The 17,501-nt window shown below is 27.2% G+C and overlaps 1 protein-coding gene across 1 annotated transcript in view; it reads left to right on the forward strand.

The window, feature by feature from the left end:
- LOC107441083 (synaptogenesis protein syg-2) overlaps window positions 1-17,501 on the forward strand; it is a 75,472-nt gene that overhangs the window by 41,093 nt on the left and 16,878 nt on the right. The window contains exons 6-8 of the mRNA XM_016054226.4: window positions 1,846-2,049; window positions 13,292-13,591; window positions 16,571-16,849. Of these exons, the coding sequence (XP_015909712.3) occupies window positions 1,846-2,049; window positions 13,292-13,591; window positions 16,571-16,849 (783 nt within the window). The remainder of the gene's footprint in view (window positions 1-1,845; window positions 2,050-13,291; window positions 13,592-16,570; window positions 16,850-17,501) is intronic.

Here is a 17,501-nt window from a genome sequence, read left to right on the forward strand (position 1 = left end):
TTTTTGCAACTAATCACATAGTTGTATAACGTAGTTGTATCATGTGGTTATGTTACATGGCATGCTAATGTAATAACTTTGAGGCATAAGTTTATTATGACGCTGAATCAATTTACGGATGAGATTTAATTGAATGCTTGCAAGTGGCGTCATGTGTGAGTGTTATCTGATTGTCTGATCCACGCAGGACGTCACCAGCAGAGAGCACTTAAATTTTTGTAATTAGAGCTTCTCTAATCATCTGCATTTCCGTTGCTTTGTAGAAGAAGAAAGAAATACTTCTCATTTAAGTATTTAAATTTAAATAAATCATTCAAAAGTATTTCACCTAGAATAATTTCTGGCAGTCTCCTATATTGAGATTGAACTCAAAAAAGGTACACCCTAAAAAAGTCAACAAAGCGTAAAACCATAATATTTTTACTTTGTACGTGAATACCAACCGTGGTCGTTCTCTGGATCAGGTCAAAATTATAATCTGTGGATGAACGAATGCATGTATGTGTGGACCGCCTTTTAAAGCGAGTATAACGTATAGGTGTGTCAGAAGTCAAACTCTTAGCCATATATGGCTCCACTTGATAACAAGGACAATCGCATCCCCTCTTCCTCAATGACTGGAAACAACAACAATATTAAGAACTGTATCAACAACCAAAATAAACTTGAAAATTACAAATACTGCTTAATCAGAATTGGCAACTTCGAATATTAAAATCTTTAAATCTGATATCAGACTCCTCTTCCAATTTATAGCCGGAACAGATATTCAATATCGTGAAAATAGCTTTTTAATCATTGGAAACTAAATTAATATATAGATTTCACGCAAAAATTTACTTTATTCATATTCAATGATTGCAGTGGAGTTCACTATTAGAAACTTATTTTAAAAAGTGTAATTTGACATACAACCTACTTGAAAAAAATGAGAGCCTACTTCAGAGCTTATTAGGTTATTGAACGTTTTACTGGTGTTACATTTATGCTTTTGTGTATGTCTCAACTATTTTATAATTACAAAATCTAGATTATTTATCCTAAAGAAAAGCTTTTTTAACAGATGTAGTAAATATGCTTGGTTTATGAACAGTAGAAAAATCATTTACATTTAATTGCTTATTTTGTTTTTAAAACTTGGTAGATTAGTTAGACTGTATATGCATATGAGATACACCAAAAACGAGGTTTCTAGCATCAAAAATAATAAAAATTATTTTAAAGTTTAAAAAGTCTCTTTATAAAACTAACATCAATTAAAGAAAAAACGGAAACCCTGAAATAAAAACCCTGAAAAATCCACAAATGATTACAGGAAAAAAGACAAATATCGAATGTATTTATTATTCCTGTCTGTAGCATTTTTAATGCAAGGAATAACACGTTTTCATACCATAAAAAGGAAATTTTAATTGTTTTTTATTATCTGTGTTAAATATAATAATTATCTTATACAAATACAAAGTAGACAAAACTTTTATATGAATTAGCAATGCCTTTTACTATGGCCTTTACAAGGTCTTTTCTGATTACTTATGGCAACACTTTAACAAGAACTCGTGCTAATACAAGTATAAGTTTGTACTTAGACTTGAAAATGGATTTTGAATCCGTGTTTAAGGTATATTATCCAACAATGGTCATTAAAGGAAACACAGTTTAGCTACATTTATCATTATTTCCACAATTATCACATTTATCACAATAACTGCAATCCTTTTAAGGAATTGTATAATTTGAATTATGAGCATAGTTGAAACTTTGAATGGTCTTTTAGAAGCATGATATGTATTTAATATTTATTAGGTTCTTGAAGTTGTTAATTTTAGGTAAATATTTTAACAGGACATCCTCTACCTAATATATCGTGGATTGGAGAAAGAACGATTAATACAACTTTTCAGGTCTATGGAAATACAAGTTTTTTAAGGAGTGACCTGCTTATTCCCACCTTAAATAAGTTTCATCAGGGTAATAAATTTTCTTGTAGAGCTTGGAATAATAATGTAACCACACCAGTTATTTCAATAGTTACATTAGATTTAATAAGTAAGTCTTGTGAATTTTTACTTATTTCTTATGATCATTGCAAATTAAACGAAATATTAATTCATTTGTTACAAAATTTTAGAGACTTGTATAGAATTGTTAATGTTTCCAAAACAAATTCATTTGTATTACTCGAAAAAGCTGTCGTTGCTTACCAATTCATTTAGTAATGTATTAAAATTATATTATTATGTATTAGAAATGTATTAAATTTATTCATTTAGTAATGTAATAAAAACGAAAAATTCTCTTGAACGCACAGCTTGGAAACAGTTTGGCTAAGTAAAATGTTTCATTAATTAAATTTTTCCTAAAAATCGAAAACTCTTTGGTTCTCCATAGTACACAGAGGAAACAATTCTAGTACAATTACTATACTGTATAGCAGTGCTCTATAACCCCCGGGCAGTGGATAAATTGGAATCGAACGACCGAAAGAACATTAAACTATTGCCATTTTATTTGCTGTGGCACAATTTTCTTAGGTTTGAGCAATTTTCCACGGACAAGAAGCTAACCGGGATCAGAGAGAGGTCACCTAAAACCGCACCAATGCCGCTTATGCAGTTGTGTTTTATTTTGAAAGCATGTTTAAGTACATTTAAATTAAAATTATTAAATAAAAAAAGTCTAAAATATAAACAACCAACGTTCTCCACTTCAGCAAGCAGCAATAAAGTTATCAAACGTTGACCTGTCAGTGGCGATAAAAAGATTCAGGAGCAACGCTCTATGGTAATGACATTTCTGGTTTAAAAAAATAAGAAAGAATAATTGAGATTAAGAAACCAAAATATATGTTATTTTAACTATTCGTTCAGTTTTTTCCATTGTTATGGTAGCGGTTTACCGGAAATTCGGGTTTTCAAAATTATAGTTCATATTACCAAGCATTTAGTAAATGATACAGAATTGAAAAGTAACCTTAACCGAATAAATTCTTTTTATGCGATGCTCTACGATCTCAGGAAAAAAAAATTACCAAATTTTCCATATTTGTAAAATTTTATCTTATAATATAAAACCAGTTTTCTAAGTAAATTTTTCCAAAATCATTGAGCACTTCGGTAAAAATTAACGAGCTTTTTGGAGTTCCAGTAAACCCAGGAACCATATTTACCATATTTTATTAGATTTAACCATACTTATTTCTCAGTGGATAGTTTTTGATTCTAAATACATTTTTCGATTAAAAAGCATTCAGCATTATTCGAAAAAAGTTGCAGTTAAAATAAGAAATCTTTCACTTGGCTTCGTTTACTAAGTTTACTGTCCTTTTTTGCACAACAAGTGAATGCTTATTTACATATTTATTTTGTATATTTATTGTTACAAGTTTTATTATTAAACACATTTGTACTGATTAAAAATGTATCATTTAGAAATTTAAGCCTCAATTGGGACAAGGAATCTTATAATATTTAAAACTATATTATCAAGCTGAAAATGTAGACGTTGAAAAATAAAATAAGTTAAAACAGTTTCTCAGAGTAATTTTTATTTAAATATTTCAATGAGCCGTGTTTAACTTCATAAATTGCTAAAACCAATTGCAACAAATTAAAACTAAAAGTCATTAGTAAAAATATCTTAATTGCAATCTTCAAAATCTAATATTTTTGTTTATTTGCTTATAAAACCAATGATACCGGCAAACAAAGCCAGTGTTAAATGTATACTTTAGGGTTAAACATCCATCGGTTCTTTCAAAAAAAATAATGAATGAGCAATGTAATTAATTCCTTTTTATTCTAAGATATTCAATTAACTCTGCTTTGTGTCTTCTGCTGAAAACTTTGTAAAACTAATTAAAAGAACAACAACCATTATCTTCAGAAATTGAGAAAAAATTCGCTAAACTATTCACTACATTTTTTAGAGTCTTTCTTTCTTAAGTTTCATTTTGATGAAAATGTTAAACATCGCAAAAAATTACCGGTATACCCTTTTGAGCAAAAGAGAAAAAATTGTATAAAATAGGTGAATAATTCCGAATTCTAATTTAAAGCAAAAAATTAAATATATTATTTAAGATGTTGGTTTATTTTGGAAATCTTGAATGTGATATGCGTCATTATAAAGCCCAATACGACTGTGTAATTCAAAACCTAATTAAAGTTCATATGCATGGAGTAATTTTATTACTATTTTTTTATTATTTGGAATACATTTGCAAAGCGCGTATTGGAAATTACTTAATTCCGCTAAAATATTGTATAATTAAATGAGCAATTATCTAATGTTATTTAATAATATTTAAAGGAATATTGGAGTTAAAATCTTTCTTTATGATCACAAATATTTGAATTGTATTTCATATGCTAAATTATTCAAAGAAAAAATATTAATTTTTCCATTATTACTATTTGAGCTCATAATAAATTTATGGTGTAAATATGAAATATAATCTCTCCAACACCACCTTTTACTTGATATCATGTAGTTTTCATTCGGTATCTCTTTTCTGTAGAAAATTCTTATTTCTATTTTGCATGAAATAAACCAAATTCATCGACAGAGTAAATTTTTCAATCTGTTGCAACAAAAAGTTCATTTTAATTCAATTAAGTTACATTGCTAAAAATAACCGGATCAAATTACCGAATAAAATACTTACACTTTGATTGCATCGTCCATAAAAACCATTTTACCGTTAAATATTATACCGTGATGTTAACAGTAATATATATTTAATTAAAGTGATTTAGTGTCTATAACATAATTAATTCTGAAAAAAATTACAGGATGTCAGAATTTTTGTACTGTAATATGTTCCAGTTGGCGGTACTTTTTATAGCAGTTTAATCCGGAATTTTTCACAGGGTCTAAGAACTCACAACATTAACTCGTAGAGCATGTATATTTAAACATATTCCAGACTCTAGTCCATAATTTATGACGTTCCACTAAAAAGACTATGCTCTTAATATTTTATTCATTAGACACATCTAATAGTTAGAGTTAAGTAGAAACTCAAAAATTATAGATAATTTATGACAATTTGCATTATTTTCTAGAAAAACATAATTGAAAATTTTAACAATGGTAGTTTATTCTTTAACACTAGAAGCGCCAATGGGGCCATTTTGATCATATTTTGCTAGTTTCTATGTTGTTTTTTAAGAAGCATATGATCTTCGAAGCTCACATTCTTTGACTTTTCCTAATTTGTTTCAGGGTATACTGTATCGAAGCTACAAGAGTCTATGCTAATTTTTAAAATAAATAATCATAGAAATACCTAAAGCAGCCAAAAGTGTTCATTTAATCCCCGCAAAGAAAGCGTTAATTTTTGAAGTTTCATGTCTGTTTTTGATTTCGCAAGACTGCGAAAACTTGTAAAACTGACTTGTAGAGCACACATTAGGGTTAACACAGACTTGAAAAAATGCCACGCAATTGTTTCCGTTAAATTATATGGAATCTTAGATTCGATGCTAAGTAGCTTAGTTGAACTCTTATTGAATAACAAATTCATGATTGTATCTGAAAGAATTAATTTACATCCTGATTATAAACAGTTATAATACTGGACAAGAAAGAATTTTTGGTGAGTAGTCATTGCCACGTTCGCTAAAATACAAATTTATTGCATGTTGAACAAGCCACATAACTTTGACTACAAGTTTTTTTGTTTTTAAGTTACATAAAATACAAAAAAAATAAGCGTTTATCTTCATTTGTGCAAATTTAAAAAATGGCCGACTGAATTACAACTCTGGGAAAATACGGTGCTCTAAGTATGGATCCACACATAAATTCAGAACACAGTGGGATTACTGATAATTTCTTTTCTTAATAAGATTTGCAGATAATTTCTTTTCCTTTAAATAAATGCTCACATAATCCTCATTGTACGTCTGAATAACTCTTAACTATTTGCAGTGTCACCTCTTCGTCATGACATTTATATTTTGAACTAGAATTTGTAAACAAAACACTCAATGTTTATGTGAGAAAGTAAAAGAATGTCATAACTCAGTTCAGCATTTATGTGAATGCATTTGCAGGCAACAGCATAGATTAAAAGTTAAAGCTAAGTCCAGTCACTTACTGCAATAGAACAAAACTTTAGCATACTAGATGCTAATAAATTATTCTATTCTGCAGATAGCCTGCCTTTTTTTATAACGTTTATGATATTCTTGTCTTCATTGCTTGGATAGTTTTCAAGAAATTTTTTGTCACCCTAATTACACATTGAGCTCATTCTTTTGCTTGGTGAAATAAAAAAAGTAGAGAAAAAGAAAATACATTAATCACAATCTTTAACTTAGAAAGGGACATGATAAAACTTCCGATAGCTATGAGAAATGTTAGAAACCAATTTGCCAATTTTATTACCACTAAAGTCACAAGGTTATACTGTACGCATACTCTAATATTTAACATATGTTGGAACCATATTTTAAAACATGTGTGCTAATGTGTATTGTTTGTATTCGTGTGTTACGTTTATTTTTGTATGACTTGTACGCCATCCAAAGAAATATCTGTTATACAATATTATACTGCGTTGTTATATTGACATTACGAGAATAAAAAAGTACAAAAATCGTCTTTAAAAACCTTTATACATTATTATTTTAACAATATCCATCAATTGAAAAATAATTCCCTTTAGAATACCATAAATTTCTCATAAGGGCTATATTGACCCTAAATGGCGGTCATAGTTTAGTCTAAAATCCGGCTGTTATTGTCTTGAGAAAATGACCATTAAAATTTTGTTTTGAAGTATATAAGGTGCGTCTAAAAAACCTGGAAAAATTATTGTATAATACAACTGAAGTTAATTAATTTCTTTTTAATTTGTGTGTTTGTTTAATTTTCTCTACAACTTTAATTATAAAATATTTTATAATTTTCTTTAACTAGAATTTCATTCCTTTTAATTAATGTAATTTTTGTATAATATGTTGCTTTTTTTTTCTTTTTTCCAATGTCGAGCTAAACATCTGCTATTTTTCCAGTTTTATTAAATAAGAAAAGGATACTACGAAATCATTGTGCACAATCATTGTACACAAAAATTTTGACTCTCAAAAGCAATTGCTTCTGCAGAAAAGTGATAGAATAAAGATAATCACAACCCATTGCTAAAAATTACGTTAGGGTCTCTGGATTGCAGCAAAATGCTGCTACTTTGCAACAAATAAAATTTATTTATTAATCGAAAGACTTCACTTATAATTATTTGTTATACTTTAGAATTTATTTATTTTTAATAAATTTATATAAAAAAAATCGATTGTCGGGGTCTGTAATTTGCATTACGAATGTCTGAGAAATAAGCATTATTTAAATTCTAAATCCTGATTTTTTGGAGCAAGCTGGCAATAAAAGGTATGACCCCTGTAACAACGGTATATAACTACATATTTAATTTTGCATACTGAAATTATTTGTTCTTGTTCGCACTTGTTAACTTTTATTTCAATTTCGAAATTTCAGAAAAAACCAAAAAAAAAAAATTTTTTTCTGAAGTTATTGAAATTTTTTGCTGCACTCAAGATATAATACAGTATTTATTACCAAAATGTTAGTTAAGGATTCAAAATATAATAATTGTACTTTAAGTTTTTGAGCAAATCTTAGATATTAAAATTTAAGTTGTACATAATAGGTGAAATAAACTATCGAAAATGTATCATATTTCCAATAAGACTGGTACCAACATATTATATTTCAATTTTCAAGAGCAGACAGCTATTTCGACTTATGTTAAAGCACTTCCAAATTTTAATCGCATGCTATAATTAATTTTCAGATCACTAATTTTAAAGCACAGTTCCTCATAGCCCATATTTCATTCTATACTAATATAGTAATTCCATTCCAAAATCGCATTCAAATTGCGTAACCTTATAGGCTTAAATCTTATTTAACAATTTCGTCACACTTTTACTGTTCTGTCAACAGATTAATTTCGAAACATTTTGAACAAAGCGGTATGGTATTGGTCTATTAATCTATGTCATGTTCAAAACATTTCAATCATGACATATTTTATGCACTGGTATTTTAGCGTTATCCCCACAATCAGTCTTCGTCAAGTCTTGAACTTAGGTTCGAAATCTGGCACGGTTAGAGTCATGACTTGCATGGATAATTATAGGCATACTACTTGGAGGCCAGATTATTTGTCACTTAAATTACATCTCAGAACGTTGTACTAAATCATCTTAATCATGACGTGATTTGATAGATAAGATATTCATGTGTGTTGAGATTAATATAGTTGTTATGTAAAGAATGGTTTAAGTTTATCGTAAAAGACTTTTGGCTAGTTTAAATTAAAATAATTAAATTTTTAACGTCTGAAAACTATTTAACTACCGTAAAGAGGGGCGAGTCTACTCATTTTTTCAGTTTGTCAACTTTCAAGTGGTCAAACTTTTGTAAATATTAATGAAAAAAGGCTTTTAATAGGTGTTTCGGAATCGCTATTTATCCTTCTTTAAAGCTGTGAAATCGATTTTAGAAAATATTAACAGTTACGCTGTTACTGTATATTTTTATAGAACTGCTGACAAATCTCTCGTATGGGGCGAGTCTACACATTCTACTAAAATGAATGTTAACATTGTAAATAATCAAATTTTACTATTAAATTGTTATTTTAGTTACTATATAGGATATTTATGAAGTAAAATTCATAACTTTATTATATATTCCATTTTTTTATTCATAAAATAACACAAATTGAGTATTTGATCGATTATCACATTTTGATCACAGTTTTGTTTTTATAATCATTAACATTATAAAATAACATTTTTTTCTGATTATTGTTGATAAAAATAAATTAAAATTAATATAAATTTACAATTAAATAATTAATAAATAATAATAATTAAAGATTATTAACAAAATCGAAATTCAAACATTGGGAATCATGAAAAATCCTTTTCCCATTCTTTTGGGAGGTAATAATAATTTATAAATAATAATTTATTTAACTTGCATTAAATAAAAAAAGTTAATTTTGTAATATAAAAATTGAAAAAATAGGTAAAATAAACATATTTTATATTTACATTTATATTTAACCTATAAATTTTCTTATTAATGATAAATTTATCAATGCAGAATTAAAATAATATACTCAAATTCATTTAAAATGACTTAATTTTAATATAAACAAAGTTCTAAATTATATTATTATGCTTTATTAAAACTAAATACGAATGGGTAGACTCGCCCCGCGAATTCTGGCTTTTTGTTTACAACAGCAAAACTTACATTCTTTTTGTTTTTTTTCATATAAAATTAATGTAATCTTAGTCTTAGATAAGTTTATCACTTAACCAAAGTGAAAATAGTAATAATAATAATATACTTACGGAGCACCAACTAAAGGTTTGCTGATTTTCAATACAAATCTCTCAAAAGACGTTTGAACACGTCGGTTAAAAAGACACTAAATACATAAAAACGGATCAAACTACTACAGCGCCATCTTCCTTAGAGTCTGAACTAAGTCCTCCGTCTGTAAAAAAAATTGTATTTGCAATTTAAAATAGTGAAAATTAAATAAGACTAAAATGGGTAGACTCGCCCCGGTTTACGGTATGTGTCTAATTCTCAATCATATCGGAAATCATCACCTTTTTACCAGTAGAATATTGCGGATATACTCTACCAAAACTGAATAATGATTTTTTTTTTCGATTTAGAGTTGCATTTATATTTTTGTATAATTAAGTCATCTAGTTATAGTTTTAAAATAATCTAAATTATTGCCTCTAAATATAAACGTATACGTAGTTTGATTTTCGAACTTAGCAATTCTGAAAAGAAAATCAGTATTTTTCTTTAATTTAAGGTGCCAAACCCGGTGTTTTAGAGTAATCTAGTTTTATTTCCATATCCCTGATATGATCTACTCTATTATAATCGAATTGAAATCTAACGGACATATCAAAATATTAAAAGATCACTGAACTGTGAATTTGGCATCGAAATTTAGATTTGCAAACTTTTGTGCCCTATTTTTTAAACATTTAATCAACACTTTCAGAGCATTTTAACTAGGATTCAAATACTACCTGTAGCACTTAGAGATTTTAAGTTCAAAAATACGCTGAAAAAAAATAAAACTATTTTATTTGTTACCAATATTTTTTCTACACCAATCCTAACATAATTATCTTCATTATACAACTAAAAACCTATGCATATCTTTATGAAACATTTACTTCTGCTCCTGTAGAATATTCAGTTTTGGTTCGCGGGAAGTGAAAACACATTTTGAACATCTTTGCTGATTTGTGAACAATGTGTCGTTGCTATGACGGTTTCTAAATGTGCCAAAAGAAAAACGGAAATAATTTATGAAAGGAGTAAATGCATCTAAGCTTGAAGTAAGCGTTACCAATTATTGATAACAAGATTTAACTACACCCTTTAAAGTGAGTATTAATCTCGATTCGGTATTAATGTGAAGTAATTTCACACAGTTTTCGGAATCTTTCTACACTGAATTCGGGTTAAACCACAATTTTTACAGAGCATCTTTGAGATTTTTAATTCAAAAATATATTAGAAAAGAAATCAAAATATTTTATTTCCATCAAATATTTTTTTAATATATATGTATATAAACAAATTCTTACATTGAAAGATATGTTTCCCTTTTTTTGCTGGTTTTTCTAAGTTACAATTATGTGATTCATGTCAATGTTCCTGGCACCTCACAAACATTCAAATATACTGCTGTTGATGCTGTGCTTCATCCTGTTAGAGGTTCATAGATCCATTTTTGATAGATTAATTAGCCAAAAACAAAGCCAACCCCACGTTATTATTAATAAATTTTAAATAGTTTGGCTACAGCTTAATCACCAAAAATACCTTGATAAATTAATGTAACCTTGCTACCGAAACAATTGCGTGGTTAGAGAAATAAAGCAGCATAGAGTTAAAAATATATTTTATTGTTCGATTTAGTCGCGATTTGGAATTAATGAGTTACTTGTATTGAATTAAAAAGTTACCCATTACACTGATTGTTAAGAAGAGTATAAAATATTTATATTCGCTTTTTAACAGGCGTGAAAATAATTAAATAATTTATTTAATGTAATTAAAATTGAAGCAAGAATGATTAAAAAATTTTAATTTTGTGAAATTAAAGACATCTAAAAGCTAGGAAATATGCAATGCCTATAATGGCATCAAAGTCTGTGATTGATGTTAGTTTCTCAGTCTTATTAAATACTTGAAATATGATATCGCTGCTACATCCTATATCCAATGAATGTATTATGATTATTTGGCAAAAAAGACAAGAAAACTTATTAAATCAGTAATAAAGTGTAGCTTGTAATAACCTCTCAAACTTCCCATTACTTTTATATGTCGGTTTCCACTTCTTTCCCGTTCCTTAAGCTATAATCATATTAATGATATCAATTTTTCTGATCATTTTAAGGATTTTAAAATTTATGGTTTCTGCTATAAACTACGTTCCGTTAATATATAATTTTAATAATAAATTAGAAACAATAACTGTTAATTTCTCTTTGAATTGCACACATAAAAAAATAATTGAGCAAAACCGCATTTTGTATAAAAAACGATTCATACAAAAACAAGCAATTAGCTAAACGTAGTAAATTTAATATAGAACCTTTATTGCATTAAATCTCAATTAAAATGAATAAATAAAATTAAAACATGCATGCGTATTTACTTTTCAGAGAATGTTGGAATTTAAAGTAGAAAAAGCTACGTTATTCGATTACATGTGAGAGTAAAAAGTTGGATATTAATATTTCATGAAAGAATTTAAACGACGTGCGTGTCTGGAATATTCGGATGAAATAAACACGAAATCAAATTTACCAAGAATGCATGTTTTTTACGGCGATGAAAATGCTTCCCAAAAGCTATTTAATTGTAGTTTATCTAATTTATTCGACTCTGCGTACTTAAAAAATATTATAATGAGAAAAGCATCCTTGGTTGAAATTTACATCGCTTTTAAATATTTACGTCGTTTTTGGAGTCATTCACTTAATATTTAAATTAAGATTTATTTCTGAACTAAATGTTTTGCGTAGTATTTATTAATATATTTCAGCAAAATAATGCCCGCTCAATGCATATATTTAGTCTTCGTCATATTTATAAAAAAAATGTTTCTAAAAAAATGGACTTTTACATTTTGTGTTCAGTTAATTACTGATGATATTTAGAGAATTTAGAATACTGAATACATATTTAAAAAAATATCGTAATCTCAAGATTTTAAATCTAGTTATATTTAATGGAAAGTAAGCAAAGAAATTTTTTTCCCTCATTTAAAATGAAATTCTATTCCATTAAGCTTTGTTTCAAACCAAAATTAATTCTTTTATGTATTTAAGTAAATAAGTCACCGGCAAAATTAAATTTTCCTGAATTAAACGTTCCACGGTTTTGTCTTCTCATTTAACGCATGAAATTAATAAATATATTTATTAAAAATATTTTATAAATAGTAACTGGAATATCCAAGTGTCAAATTCCAAAAGATAAAAATAAAATAATTCATATTCATTAAAAAAGAAAATGTGGGAAATTATAAATTTTACTGTCTCTTCCTTAGCGTATTAATAGCGTTCCTTAGCGTATTAATGAAAATTGTTTTAATCGCATTTCATGAGAAATCTTCATACATTTTCTAGTCTATTAACAAAAGGAAACAAAATATTGTTTTATAAACTTTCGTCAAATGTTTTTTTGTCTGATAAAAAGGAAAAAAATCAATAACTCTCACTAAAAAATTATTTTGTGGATGCTAAAAATGAAATCATTAAAATTTTTTTTCTGATATGACTACTCTGAGCGCGAAATAGAACTATAAGAAAGTCCCGATTACTTATAATTGTAAAGGTATAGAACTAAATCAATAACTTTTAAAAGCATCTAATAAAAGTGGTTTAGTTATGTTAAAAGGAATTATGCCTATGTTGAGATGCTGAATAAAAGTTAACATCTCATCATTCAAAATGTTATAATGTTATATTCAAAAGTAAATATGCTATTTCATGATAATGAATACCTCAATGAGCGTGTATAATACATAATATGGTGAATTTCTCTAAAAATGTCTAACTAATAAATTAATCCAGTTAAATTATTTTTATAATATGAAATATTTTTTTAAAAAAATAATGTTTTTTTTATTTTTTTTTTGACAGACATTTTTTTTAACTTGCAATACGTATAAGACCTTTAACAGCTTATTTTACAGTTCCACCAACAAACATCTTGATGAAAAGCAATTTCAAACAGCCGTTAATCGCTGGTTCTACTTTGCAATTAACATGCACATGCAATGGATCACACCCCAAAGCTTCTATTCAATGGTTTATAAATGAAACATATGATGCTTCACCAAGAACTATCATTAAAAATAAAGGAAGTGTAACCATAAGCTTCTTCCATCGTCTTATTTCTGAAGAAGATAATGGACTAAAAGTGAAATGCGTAGCAACAAATCCGAATATACTAAACTACACTTTGGAAGAGGAATGCGTCTTAAATGTCATTTGTGAGTACTGTATTTGTTTATATTGCTTAATAGTAATGAAACTTAAAATTTATTCATTATTTCAAGATTTTTTTTAAATTCGTGTTAGTAAAGATACTGATTTCAACAGAATGCACACTGTAAAAAATTTTGGATCAAATTACGGTAAAATACCAGCTTTTAGAATGCCGGCACTTTTTCCCGTAGACTGAAGCATGTTACGGAACAAAAAATCTTTTGTATCGTCATTCCTATTGTAATGATTACGGTAATGATTACTGTAAAATCACTGTATTACCCTAATTAAAAAAATGTTATTGTAAAAAGTACCGTATGATATTTTACGGTTAAATGGATTTCACGGTTAATGCATTCAAAGTGAAATTTCATACCGTAATTTCATCCGGTATTATTTTTGCATTTACTGTAATAATAATCGATATTGGCCATTATGTCACTCAACAAACTTCTTTTTTACTGTTTGAATAATTCTGAAACGGTAAACGCATTAATAGTTTTTGACCATAAATTTATCATTTAATATGCAATTGTCTTTTTTAATGACTTGTTTTAACAAATAAATGGTTTCGCTTCTTTTATTTTAAGAATTAAATAAATTTTATGTTAAAATAATACCATCTAACTTATTTTTTTATGAATCATATGGTATGGTTTTGTTAATTTGCAGTATTTTTGCCAGCGATGGTAATTTTTTTCGTTTATAATTCACGTTTTTCTTAATTAAACATTGATGTTTTTTATTAAAATATAAATAAGCACGATATAAATAATAGCAATAATAGATATAAAAATAAGCACAATATAAATAAGCATAATAATACAATTATAAAAGTAAGCACGTCACATCAACGTTGAATAATGTAGCGGAAAATTCAGACATCGGATAATATCAGTAAAAACATAGTCAGCAAAGCAACGAAACTTGTTTGACTTAGCATAGGCAGTTAGTGTTTTGTACGTAAATCTGTTTACAAAATGAACTTAAAATCAAAAATATCGTTTTTTTAAGTTGCTTACATAAATATTACTGTTGTTTTAGATTTGTAACAAAAGTAAAGAGTAACACAATTTTTATCCTTACAAAATGCTAACATTAAGTACAGAAAAATATCCCTAACTTCTAAATAAAAAATTAAAAAAAACTTAAATACACAGTTACGGGGGACATATATCAGTTTTTCTAAGCAATTAATTTACTATAATCAAAACTAAACCTGAAACATTCGAAAATTGTGCTCATCGCATATATATATTTTGACATTTTCATGTTTTTTTCAAAGAAATGTATTCAAGAAACCATGTATAAATGGACATGTCTGTTAAATAGCGTTGTTTTAATGTTATTTCAACGCTATTTCTAACAATATTTATGCATTTAAGTAAAATGTCATTTTTCGTCCATTTAGCCGAAATTTGTCGAACGAAAAAACAGAAGGATATTGAGATCCTTGAAATTAAAGAAATCCTTCGCAAGATTGCATTTTTTTCTGTTTTAATATAGATTTTTTTCAATAATTTTTATCATTTAATGCATAACTGTTTACAAAAAAAAAGTTGGTTGCATGTATCTTCTTCTTAAATAAAGCAATTTTTATATTTCTAAGACGAGTAATAAATAACAAACATTGATTATTTCATAACAAAAATGTGTAAAATTATGCATATCACCACATCATCTGAAATCTGTATTACGAAAAAGAAGTCCATATTAAATCCATGATTAAAAAGCTTACTTAGATCAACAAAAAAATTCTTAAATTTAAATTTAGTTTTAATTTTTGAATTAAGAATAATTACAGTAATCTGCAGGAATATATTCTTTCTCATATAAAAATTAATTTCAATAATATAAATACACTTTTGAAACTATAACGATACACATGTTTTATCACAATTTGAAGTAATGATTTGTTATATAACTAAATATCTTATTAATCTAACGCCCTTTTAAGGTTTTGTAGAAGTATAAATATTTTGATGGCTAAAATTAACATGTACTGTTTGCTAAAATTTCTGACCTAGTTCAATAGCCTTAGTGATCAGTGAGGGCAAAAGAAAAGTTGTTGAGATGATTTTACCAGGTTACACTGAGAAAGAAAGTTTAGTCAAAACTACCAGAATATGGTAAAATTGCCATGTTTTTGCTCTGTGGGAACACCATAGACCTCCTTAGTTTTTACCAAAGCACTTCGGTAATGATTTCGGTAAAATGAATAATAAAATATTGTTTTATTATCTGCGATAAAAGTTGTTAATTAATCTAAAATTTTGTAGTTTTATTTTATTTTAAAACCTTAGAACCTGGCTTAAAAACTGTTTATTAGATTAAACTCAGTTTTTATTTTTGTATGTATATTTTGTGAAATGTGTGGTAATAAGAACTATAATTTTTAAAACCAGAATTTCTAGTTCTCTGTGTCATTAAAGCCGACAATTTACAAAATTAATGTTTTAAATACCGTATATTTAGGTTTCATTACTAGAGTTATGTCCTTATTTTTTACCAGAAATGCCATTACCATACAGTACGGTAATTTTACTAGATTGCGTTCGGTATGTTTGTAAAATGTAAATACGTGCAAGAGAAAAATTAACGTGAGTAACAAAAAATTCAAAATTGAGATTTTTATGCATTTTGCATTTATGCATAAGCTTCTTATAGCACAATTTTTTTTCCTTCAAATAAAAATTTGGTTTTATCGGCATATTTTTTCAAAATTCCATTTTTGTGTTCGCAGCATTATCAACGGAAAGCAAATATTCAAGTCAAGTCCCTATTCTCGAAATCTACCATGAGGAACTTTTTTATTATTTGCACGACAGAATAATGATTGATCGCCACTAATTTCGTCTTACATTTAGTTTACGGTATTCGCAAGTCTATAAAAAATATTTAATGCTTAAGCAGGTATTTCAAAACTTAATTAATCTTAATTAAAATTAAACACAACTCAATTTTATTTATTTTCTTTCTCTCAGACAAACCCCATGTGACTGTAAAAATAATACGGAGCATCCAGAAGTCGAGTGGAGAAAACAGCAGCGTTGTTCTTCTTTGTGACGTTAATGCAAATCCCACGATAAATGAAAAAAAATGGTTTTTAGACGGGCAGCCCATTGAAAACTCTCCCACGATATTCCAGAAAAATGGAAGCTTACACCTTATGCATATTAAAAGAACTCATCTTGGCACTTACACGTGTTCGGCAAAAAATGACGTTGGCTCAAATAACTCATCAGTACGTGTTGACATTAAACGTAAGTAAACTTGTTGCCAGGTAGTTTATATCTTTAAACAAACATTTTCTTCCAGTAAGTAAATATCCATTTGGTAAGAGTACACAACAAACTTGCGTGACCGTGGACTATCAAGCTCCGTAAAAATATAGTCAGTTTTTTTTATTTTTTTATTGCAATATAACGCTGTTATTGGAATTTTAAATGAGGGATTTTTATTTTTTAAAAAAAACTGTTGATTATTATGCTTCGCAAGCTTCTTTTTTTTAGCGAAACATACTATAATATCCGTGATATAACTCACTTATTTTTTTTTCTTGACTGGTGTCATAAATATTTATTCAAAAGATATTTAAAAACATTAAAAGATTCTATTTTTACTATTAGAAAGATATTAAAAGATTTTTTTTTACCAAAATTTTTTTTTTGAGAGAAAGTCTATACTGCTGTAGTAAAATATCTCAAATCAATTTACTACTGCATATTCAAAATCATATTCAAAAATATCAAAGATATCATATTCAGAAATATGTTAATAAAAGACTCAATAAAAAAAGACTCAATATTCATGCTAATTTTAAGGTTTCATTACTTATGAAACTATTTGCAATATAAACTCATATCTCTATAATATAAAGCTGGTCAAAATACACTTATATATATATATATATAT

The sequence above is a fragment of the Parasteatoda tepidariorum genome, chromosome 1 (assembly GCF_043381705.1).
Source record: "Parasteatoda tepidariorum isolate YZ-2023 chromosome 1, CAS_Ptep_4.0, whole genome shotgun sequence".
Lineage (NCBI taxonomy): Eukaryota > Metazoa > Arthropoda > Arachnida > Araneae > Theridiidae > Parasteatoda > Parasteatoda tepidariorum.